The 11,195-nt window shown below is 34.6% G+C and overlaps 1 protein-coding gene across 1 annotated transcript; it reads right to left on the bottom strand.

Annotated features, from left to right (window-relative positions):
* Nucleotides 1-6,038: 6,038 nt before the first annotated feature.
* On the bottom strand, nt 6,039-6,587 carry LOC141679709 (uncharacterized). The gene has a single exon (XM_074486133.1). The coding sequence runs from the start codon at nt 6,585-6,587 to the stop codon at nt 6,039-6,041; it is 549 nt and encodes a 182-aa protein (XP_074342234.1).
* Between the last annotated feature and the right edge of the window lie 4,608 nt (nt 6,588-11,195).

Below are 11,195 nucleotides of genomic sequence, written 5' to 3'. Positions count from 1 at the left end.
GATGCACCCCAATTAGCAAGTGAGTTAATTGAACCATTTAAGCTTTCTAAAAGAGCTTTTACTGACTTATTATCTGCTGATAATAAGAAAACTATTTTGAGACCCCTCCAAATTCCACAATCTGTCAAACAGTTTTTGGTAAACTCTGACCCATCCACATACACTTCTCTATATCCTGATGTCCAACCATCCAAACCTCCATCGGAACCTCCAACCACTACACAACCAACTACTTCTTAACCACAACCTACCATTAGGACATATTTCAAACCAACACAATCAACTCAACCTCAACCATTAGCACATTCCATCAGACCTTTATCTTCCAAACCTAAAAGGACAAAGTCTGTTCCTCAACCTCCATAAAAGAGAAGGAAAATGATTCTCAAGGATGAATCTGTTAGTGAAGAGGAAGCACAGGTTCATGCATCAGAACCTGTGATAATTGAAGCTGAGAATGTCACTTCTCAGAAAGCAACTGCAGCTCAAGATTCTGATTACTTGAAAAGAAAGAGAATTGTAAGTTCTGATGCTGCTAAAGCAACTCCTTCATTGGCAAGGAGATTAAATAAAATGAGGGCAAAGAGGTATAATGCTAATCCTACATCTGAGGATACAACTGAAGCTGAGGAAGGAGATCAGGAATCTCTAATCTCAAAAGAGCCGATTATCATTGAATCTCTTCCACCTCCAGCTAAAGTCCAAGACACTGTTCCTGATACAGTGGTTACACCTCCAGCCTCTCCTCTTTATGGAGATATTACAGTTGAAGATTCAGGCTTAAGTCCTGAAATTGACATCAGCAGGCTGCAAACTCCTACTATTCTGTATTTGGAAGCTCCTACAGCAGCTCAGACATCTCCAACTCATTCTCCAATTTTAAATGTTGATGCTGAGATACCATCTATCCAATAACACATATTCTGGAGATAAATTCTGATGCTCAGATTCCAGAAGAAGTTATTCTTCAATCTTCAGTTGCTTCACACACTCTAGTGTTGTTAGAACATACTGTATCTTCTTCAAGTTCTGAAGACAGTGTTTCCGTACATACTCCAGTTCTTGTACTTGGAAAGGAAGCTTTGGTCAAGAAGTTTGTTGAGCAAGCTGCTCCTATTCCTTGGGAATATACTCACAGAGGTGTGGAGTGGACCAAGAAGTGGAATGAATCAGATTTTATTCCAAGCACCAAAGTTCTGACAGATCATGTATCAAAAGCTGATGAGTTGTTCACAAATGATGATTTCAAGACACAACTCAAAGTCACAGCTCTGTCTACCAAAAATCTTCAAGGTCTACACTCTGCTACTCAAGAAAAGGTTGACAAGCTTCTTGTAAAAGCTGAAAAGCTAGAAATGGAGAACAAGCTTGACAAAAAGAGGTTTATCCGACCTATTTCTGAAAAAGTAGAAGCAATTGAGAAAGCTCAAGAGAAGCAACAGGCCCAAATTTCTGAGGTCCTGACTAATCAAGCTTCTCAACAGGCTCAATTGGATGAAATCCAATCTTCAGTAGAACTTCTTCTCCCACTCCTATTATCAGATGATGCCAAAAAGGGGGAGAAGATAGTTAAGTCCAAATGCTCTAATGATCAAGTACTGAAGAAGAAAGATGATGAAGCTGATGACCAGGGAAACCCTAGCAAGGGTAGAGGTTAAGTTCAAAGTAAAGGGCAGAGCGGCAAGGTTTCTTCAAGGAAACTAATTAATGATGCAAGCAGATCTTCTATTCAAAAGAAAACAAGTTCTGAAGCTGCTCAAACTCAAAATCTGATAGCAAGTACTCAAACTCAAAATCTGATATCAAGTTCTGATGAGAAAAATCTGATGACAAAGCCTGATGTTCAGATACAAGGTGGAAGTCAAGATTCTCAAAAGTTCATGCAAACTCTGAAGCTCAAGGGAAAGCAGACTACTGTCTACTACAAGGATCCCAAGATTCAGACACTTGATGAGGAAATTGCTAGAAGATTGTTTCTGAAACATAATCCATGAATGGATTAGGAAAATCTCAAGGAGGAAGAAGCTAGATTTAAAGCTGAAAAGAAAAATCTAAAGCCAAAAGCTTTTGTTGGAAAGAAACCTCCAAGGCCTAAGGTAAAAGGCATTGTGATCAAGGAGAAGTCACATATTGAGGCATCAAAGCCCAAAACAAGATCACAATCTGAGATTGATCCCAAAGACAAAGGGAAAGGAAAAGTTGATGAACCAATCAAGCCATTGGAGATGAAAATTCCTCAAATTCTGATAAAGGCAGTGTGCAAAATGGTTCAAGTTACTGATGATATTCTTGCTGAAGATAAAGATGTTTAAAATCTGAAAAGAAATAAGATTTCTGAAGAATCAAAGACAACCTCTGACAAGGCTCAAGTTGTTCAGAGTGAAGAACAGTAAGCTATAACAGAAACAGCAAGTTCTGATAAAGTCATCAAGTCAACCTCTGACAGTACTCAAGTTGATTTAGACAAGATGGAAGTAGCTGATAAAAAGAAACTTCTGTGGAAAAATGTCAAACCATCAGATCCAAAGCAAATCCAATTGTTGTCTACTTTCATAACTATTTGGTTAAATGCTAGAGAACCAAGAGACAGGGCTGGACTAGGTTCTGATGAAGCAAAGATCAAAACAGGAGTTGAAGTTGCTACTAGAGATCCATTTCTATTGACTGACAGACCTCTTGAAGATGTTACACAAAAACACCTTGATAAGGTTATCTCTGTTCAAGTGGTACCGGATGCTCATGACAAGCACAATGTCAAGGAAAATCTGATTATATTTCTTGAAGATGGAAGGACATATCAGATGTCAGAATCAGATGTGCTAAACAAATCATTGAAAGAACTTCAATTCTTTCATTACCTTTTAGAGGTAAAGTCTGATATTACCAGGAGATGGTCAAACTTCATATTGAAGATCATCAGAGATAAAGCAAGAATTTCTGGTTCAAGAGTTACAGAATTCATTCCTAGTATTGTTGAAAATGATGGAAGTGAAACTCCAATGAAGAAGGATTTTGCTAAGCTTAAAGTGTTACTGAATGAGAAATGTATATGCTACAATAAAGATTCTTCTCATCCTAGGGTAATAAGATTGAATGATGGTTTAGAAAGAAACCATACCTCTGCTTTAAGGACTGCAATCTACCAGATTGGGAGTCAGAATGAAGAGATGAAGCAAGTCAATACTACACTCTCTCAAGTCCTGAGGATTAAAGAAGAAAAGCTGATATCAAGCTTTGTCAAGAATCATTATGGATTCAGATTGACTCAGTGAGATTGGTAAAAGCTACAAGGACTGTAAGTTGTAGTTAGTTATCTAGTTAAACTCTTATTGTATTTGTACTTAAATGTTTTTGACATCATTTAAATCTATTAACTTGTATATTTTGCATAATTTACAAGTTGGGGCAGATTGTTAGATATATTTGAGATGTCATGTCTAATATGATTCATGTTTAGTTTTCAGATCTTAACAAACAGGACATATCAGGACTTACTGGAAGTCAGAACTTAATATCAGAACTTAAGGTCATATCAGAACTTAAGTGCGGGAAGACTTTCATATAAGGAAGGAAGCTGATTTACAGTAGAAGATCGAGAGTGAAATAAAAGAAGATATGCATGGAAAGAGTTAGAAGACTAGAAGACTATTAGAAGATATCTGATTGATATATTTTAGGAGACAGAATTGTATTCTATATCAATTAGAAGTTATCTTGTAACTGTGTACTATATAAACACAGACTTACGGTGTACACTATATGTGTTATCATTATCGAGAAGATTATACATTGTAACCTAGCAGCTCTTAGTGATATTTGTTCATCACTGAGAGAGAACAACAGTTCTTATTGTAACAGAGTTTATTCAATATACATGATCTTTGTTACATACTTGTGTTAAATCGATTTGATTATATTAATATTGTATTCAACCCCCTTCTACAGTGTTGTGTGACCTAACAATGAATCCATCAGCCTTCATTTTCCTATTGAAGATCCATTTAGATCCTAGTGGTTTACATCCTGGAGGAAGATCCACCAGTTTCCAGGTATGATTCTGCATAATAGAATCAACTTCTCTCTTGATAGCCTCTTTCCAAAAAGGACCATCAGGACAATGCACAGCTTCTGAATAAGACCGTGGTTCATTTTCGATCAAGTAAGTTAAAAAATCCGGCCCGAAGGATTTTTCAACCCGAGCTCTTTTGCTCCGACGAGGTTCATCCTCTATTTCAAGTTCATCAATATTTTCTTCTGCCTCAACATCACTATATTCATTTTCAGAATTAATTTCACGTGTTCGTTTCAATGAACATGAACTTACTTTGGACTTACGAGGAAATACATGTTCAAAAAATGAAGCATTCCTTGATTCTATTATAGTATTCTTGTGTATGTCAGGGATTTTTAACTCGTGCACAAGAAACCTATATGCCATACTATTAGGCACATATCCAATAAAAATACAATCCACCGTTTTTGGCCGATTTTTACTTTCTTTGGTTCTGGTACAAGAACCTTTGCAAGGCACCCCCACACTCGTAAGAATTTATAGGAAGGCTTCTTGCATTTCCATAAATTCATAAGGAGTTAGCTCTTGATTTTTTCTGGGTATCCTATTTAAAAGATGATTTGTTGACATGACAACATCTCCCCACATATACTCAGATAACCCTGAAATTAGTAACATCGCATTGCACATTTCTTTTAAGGTTCTATGTTTACGCTCAGCAATCCCCTTTGATTGAGGCGAATACAGTGCAGTGACTTTGTGAATAATTCGGTGTTTTGCACATAATTCACCAAAAGGTGATACATATTCACCACCTCGGTCACTTTTTATTATTTTAATTTTTCCATTAACTGGGTTTCAACTTCTTTTTTATGGAGCTCAAACTTCTCTATAGCTTCATCTTTACTTTTAAGCAAATAGATATAACAAAACCTTGTACTATCATCCACAAAAGTAATGAAGTACTTATAACTTTCCCTTGTTTGATTTGATTTTAAATCACACACATCACTGTGAATCAAATCCAAAGGTTTTATTTGCCTTTCAATTGTTTGAAACAATGATCTTGTTAATTTTGCCTCAACACAAATTTCACATTTGTGTTTTGAACTAATTTGGAATGTTGGTATATGGTTTAGGTTAATTAATCTATGCATTGTTTCATAATTAACATGACCTAGTCTATCATGCCATAAATTGGAAGACTCAATAAAGTAAGCAGTAGAATTATTGTTCTTATTAATATTCTTCACAGTCATTACATTCAGCTTAAATAGCCCTTCGATTACACAACCTTCTCCCACAAACATTCCCTTTTTGGACAAAATAACTTTATCAGATTCAAACACAATACGGAATCTATGTTTGTTCAACAGTGAACCAGAAACCAAATTCTTTCGGATCTCCGAAAGATATAGGACATCATTCAGAGTCAGCTCATTTCCAGATGTCATCTTCAACACAACCTTGCCTTTCCCAAGAACTTCAGATGTTGCAGAGTTTCGCATGAAAAGCTTCTCTCCGGTCTCAGTTGGCGAGAAAGTGTGGAACAACTTCCTGCTAGAGCAAATATGTCTAGTAACATCAGTGCCAATCCACCATTTTTTCGGGTTAGAGCCGATCAGGTTCACTTCATAAACCACAACAGAGAGACTGATATCAATTATGTCTTGAGCCACATCATCCACCATGTGGGCCTCGTGCTTCTTCCGCTTTGGTAGTCTGCACTCAGTTGACTTGTGACCCATCTTGTCACAGTTGAAACACCTTCCTTGAAATTTCTTCTTAGAAACCCCAGCTTTAGATCCCAAGTTGGGCTTCTTGTCTGGTTTTCCCTTCTTGAACTTGGATTTCTTCTTAACCTCCACAATATTAGCATTTGAAGAGCCAGCAAACCGATTCTTATTGTCCTCCTCTATACGGAGTCTTAGGACAAGGTTTTCCATAGACATCTCCTTACGCTTATGCTTCAAATAGTTCTTGAAGTCCTTCCAACCAGGGGCAATTTCTCAATAATAACGTCTACTTAGAAGGCTTCATTCATGGGCATTCCCTCAGCTTCCATGTCATGCATGATCCTCTGAAGATCTTGAACTTGATTAACCACCTTCTTAAAATCCACCATCGTAAAATCAAGGAGCCAGGTCACTATAAACTTCTTAGTACTCGCATCCTCGGTTCTATACTTTCTGTCGAGTGAGTCCCACAGAACTTTGGACGTTTTCAGCACACTATACACCTTGTATAGCGAGTCACTCAAACAGTTCATTATGTAATTTCTACATAAGAAATCTGAGTGTTTCCAAGCTTGGACTGCACTCACTAGTTGAACATCAGACTCATCTTCTTTCAGCTTAGGTGCATCCTCAATTAAAAACCTCGCAAAGTTCAACGTGGTCAAGTAAAACAACATCTTTTGTTGCCACGTCTTGAAATCCAGCCCACTGAATTTCACCGGTTTTTCCGCATGAGCGGTTACCGGTACAACCGTATTTGGCACCACAAGGGTCGCCGCATTAGGCACTGCCTTAGCAGTCTTATCACCAGACAAGCTAGCTCCGTCAACTCCAGTCATTTCTGAAATTAAGAATATAACATAGTCATATACTTATTCGAGAAATTAATATAAAATAATCATAAGGGAAAAGGACAATAAATTAGATACACCGAAAAAGCTTTGCAATCCAAAAACGAGAAAGAAAATTAGAAAAATGAATTACTGCTTGAGCCGAGTACGATGGTAAAATATGATAACGAGCATATTGTTTTGTACATGAATAAATAAATAATATCGGTTATAAACATGCATTTTACAACAATGCATCCAACGTTAAAATAGTCAGGCGAATTAAAAACCAAACAAATTAATACATGCAAGCAAATTATTCCACAATCTTTTTTGTAAACGAAGTATGAAGATGACATAACATAAGCCATATAAATATTTATAAAACATTGACTTAAAAAAAATTCAAATTGTACAGACTAAGTCAGAATTCAGTTAAACAATTACTCAAACTAGTCATTACTAGAAAAATAAAAATGAACACCCTTTAATTTCGTGATTCCTTTCCATTAGACAACCTATATTAACAAACACATGCTAGAGCTCACCATACTGCTATGCAAATAAAGATGAGAAGATAATCTAGCCAAACACAGAATTAACACTTATAAAAAAAACTATGTTAAAGGCAATGTTAAAATGAGATCGAAACATTAGAGGGGGTAAACTATTTTTTCCTCCTTTTAAAAAAAAATTAAAGCTCACATAAATGAGACAATAAATAAAAAGTACGTTACAAAAAAAAATCATGCCATCATTATTTAAGCAAAAGTACTGGGCCAAAACATAACATTTTTTTTAACAAAAGCAGCAACCAAATGACACAAGCATAATAAAACTAAATATAAAATATAGATTATTAACATAAAATTTATAAGAGTGTCTGCTCAGCTAAAAAAACAGATAGCCAAAAAAAATACGCCCAACTACTTGCAAATACAGGAGCATAAATTTATCTAGACGGAAATACACAAGCCATGCATGAACTCCCGAACGAAAAAACTACTAACACTTTAGTATATCTAATATAATACCAGTAACCTAAAGAGACAAAACTACAGGCACCATAAATATAAGATACAAGATAGATTAAAACATAATATATAGTTATGCAACAGGGGGCTAAACACTATACACCTGTATAACCTATAACATACTAGAATATACAATATAATCCAATTAAAGAATCAAAAGAAGCATTAACCTCAACCTAACAAAATATTGATATTAAAACCACTAACGACATAAGGCCTCATGTTAACAAAAAAATTTATACCGCTCACTGAACACTAGGCGGACGAATAATACAATTCACAAAATAGACATGTATCATCGAAAAATAATATCAATTACACCGTAATAAAATAACTATACTCCCGAAATATCCAAACAAATTAATTTATTGTTCAAACCAATTTATATAAATTATGGGATCTGTTTTAAGCTTGTAAGGAGTATAATGAAGAATTTACCTGAAATTAAGAATATAAGAACAAAATATCAAAATGAATAGTTCGAGACACGTGAACAGCACGCTATCCTTAATACAGATAAACCCCTTCTGTGTGTGCTTGAAGGTGTTGCGGCTTCCGTCTCCCAGGATACAACGAACAAAGGTAGTCTCAAGCACTTGAAGACCCGCCTTCTACGGACCGTTCAAATACTACTTTCTATCTCACGGAAATAAGAACCTAGAGCTCTAAAAGGAATGCAAGAAAATGATACTTGTATGATTTTTCTTGTGTAAAACCAATGAGGCTAAGGCCTCGTATTATAGGGGAAAGAAAAATGTAACTTACCATTTTATTAACTTTGTAACATCCAAAATTAATGATCAAATAAAATCATCACATTAATATGGGAGTTACAAAAAATCAAAATTCATAAGTTATAAAATCAAACAAAGTAAATGCAAATAAATTTTTATTCAAATTTATTCCAACACATATATCTACATAATTGTAAGTAATTTATATTTTATTCAAATTTCTAATTAGGGTATGTCATTTGAGTTTTATGTTCGTGGTTCGTTTGAATACGATCTTGTTATGGGTGTATGGATCCTTGAATTTGGAGTCATTTGATTGTGATTTTGTGGGTCTGGCATCGGGTGTAGTTCCTCGGGTTTTGGATTCTTAGCCGGAGGTGTTATTTTCCTCCGCCCTGAGCTCCACGAGTAGAGCCGGCCAAACGGTCGGGCCGACCGTACCGGGCCGAATTTTCGGCGGTCCGGTTCATCAGCAAGGTAACTCGTGAACGGCCCGTAAAGTTGCACGAGCCGTGCCGTGCCGTGCCGATTTGATGGAATGTTAACCCGTGAACGGCTCGCGAATTAGGCGATTTTAACGGTCCGACGAGTCTGGCGGTTCGAAGCGAACGAACGAATAACACGAATAAAACGAATAACCGCTTGCTGGACAGAACTGATTGATCCACCCACCTTTTGTTTTCTTTTTCTTTTTTTTTTGTTTTTTTTAACTTTGTACAAACAGACTTTGCATTTCTATTTTTAGTTTACATTTTTTGGATTTCTATTTTTAGTTTACATTTTTTATATTGAAAAAGATTTTTGATTTTTAACACATTTTAACATTTCAACATTTTTAACAATTTACTCGTATTTTTATTTGATTAACTAATCATTTTTAACATGACAACATGTAGTTTAAAACATGAACTAACTGCATGTATAATTATTTGTGTGACTATTTGTTTTATGTGATTAAAAAATAAATTTTTTTTGTGATAATTCGATATGATAATTATTTTATTTTTGTTAAAAAAGAAGAAGAAAGACTTCAAAAATTAAGACTTAATATTGTAATTTTATTTAGTAGCCAAATTTAGTTTATTTTTGCAATGCATGCCTACTAGTACCCTGTACTAAATTATAAATTATAAGGTGTTTGTTTATATGTTAATTAGGTCAAGATGTACTTCATTCATGAAAGGCTTTAATGATACTTGATGATTATAGCATGTTGCAGGGACTTGCGGGCCGAGCCGTGCCGGTTCGTGCCTGTGAGTTCGGTAAGAATTTATCCGTGTCGGGCCGGTCCGGTTCCGGGCCGGTTAAGGTTTTCAACTTTTTTATTCGTGTTCGGTTCGTTATATTTACGGGTTCGAGCCGAATATTGGATCGGCACGTGACGGGGCGACTTTTACGATTTTCTGGCGAGCCGAATGGCGAACGGGCCGAGCCAAACCGTTCGTTTGACCGGCTCTATCCACAAGAGGTGCATGATTCTCCTTGATAATTAGTGCATGATTCCAGTTGCGTAATCAACAAATCAAAAATGAATGTAACATGATTTATTTCTTACCTTTTGGTTTTGGTACATTGTCAACCTTCTCTTGGCATTCAATGTAAATGGGAAAGTCTTTCATTGAAATAGTCAGCACGGCTAAAACCTTCGATGCCTTCAAGAAATCCTAGAAAATATTCCACTTTTGACATGTTTTTTGACTTTCTCGAAGCAAACATCTGGCATTCAAGAGGCATTTCACTTTGTATGATTGTTCTGATTCTTCTCAGGCCTTTGACAACACAATCAACACCTTTCATTGGTGTCCATTGTATGCGAAAACTATTAATTTATAATTCTTATATTAAAAAATTGTAATTAGAGGGAAATTTAAAAAAGTACATTTGATGATTTGATCGTAGGATTGGATATAGGATAATCTAATATTCAATTTGAATAATAGAACGCACGATTTCGTTAAAAAATGAACGAGATATTAAGATTTTAATTTGAATACTGCATTATGAACTGCAGTACAGCAAGTGCCGGGTTGGTTTCAGCGTAACCCAGCAAATAACTTACACTTCCTTACAATTTCCTGAAATTCCATGTTTGATTGCCTAATTTTTAGATTTAGCTGAGTAACTCAAAATTTCATGGTACATCTAGTTCCTACAAAAAATTATAACCTAATTACTTAGTTGCACTTTCACAATTTTTGTAACTTATATCATATATCAATTACCAAAACCCTTATTTTACAAAATAGATAAAAATTTACAAATTTAGATTAAGTGTTATAATAAATTAATTTTATTTTAAGCTTTATTCATCTTATCATATTTTATATAAGTGTAAATTTAAATTATTTTTAGCTTTAATTTAACATTATTTATTATTTTATATTAACAATTTCATTATATATCTTTGTTTATCTTTAAAATATTATATATATTGTATCTTACGTACTATCTTATTTTAAGTTTAATTGCTATATTTGTATTCTTTTATTTTACAATTATTATTTAAAATTAAATTGATTTGTCATTCAACAAGTAAATTATTTTTATTGTTTTAGATGAATAATAATCACTAATATAGCTTTAATATAGCTTTAGACAGTAAGTCAAATTAAAAAAAAAATAAGTAGCAATATATTTACAGATTAAAAAAAATAAGTAACAATATATTTACAAACCAAACACATATTTCTACTATTTCCCGTAACTAGTATATTGTAACTAGATTTCATGAAATTATAAGTTACGGGTAAATATAAAACATGTGAAACAAACAAAGTCAAAGTGTTTTTTATTCAGTAATACAACCACCCACTTTTTTTCTCCATCACGTAGGGTACTTCTCTTTGATA

This window comes from Apium graveolens, chromosome 8 (assembly GCF_009905375.1).
Source record: "Apium graveolens cultivar Ventura chromosome 8, ASM990537v1, whole genome shotgun sequence".
Lineage (NCBI taxonomy): Eukaryota > Viridiplantae > Streptophyta > Magnoliopsida > Apiales > Apiaceae > Apium > Apium graveolens.
This window is presented reverse-complemented; position numbering and strand designations above follow the sequence as displayed.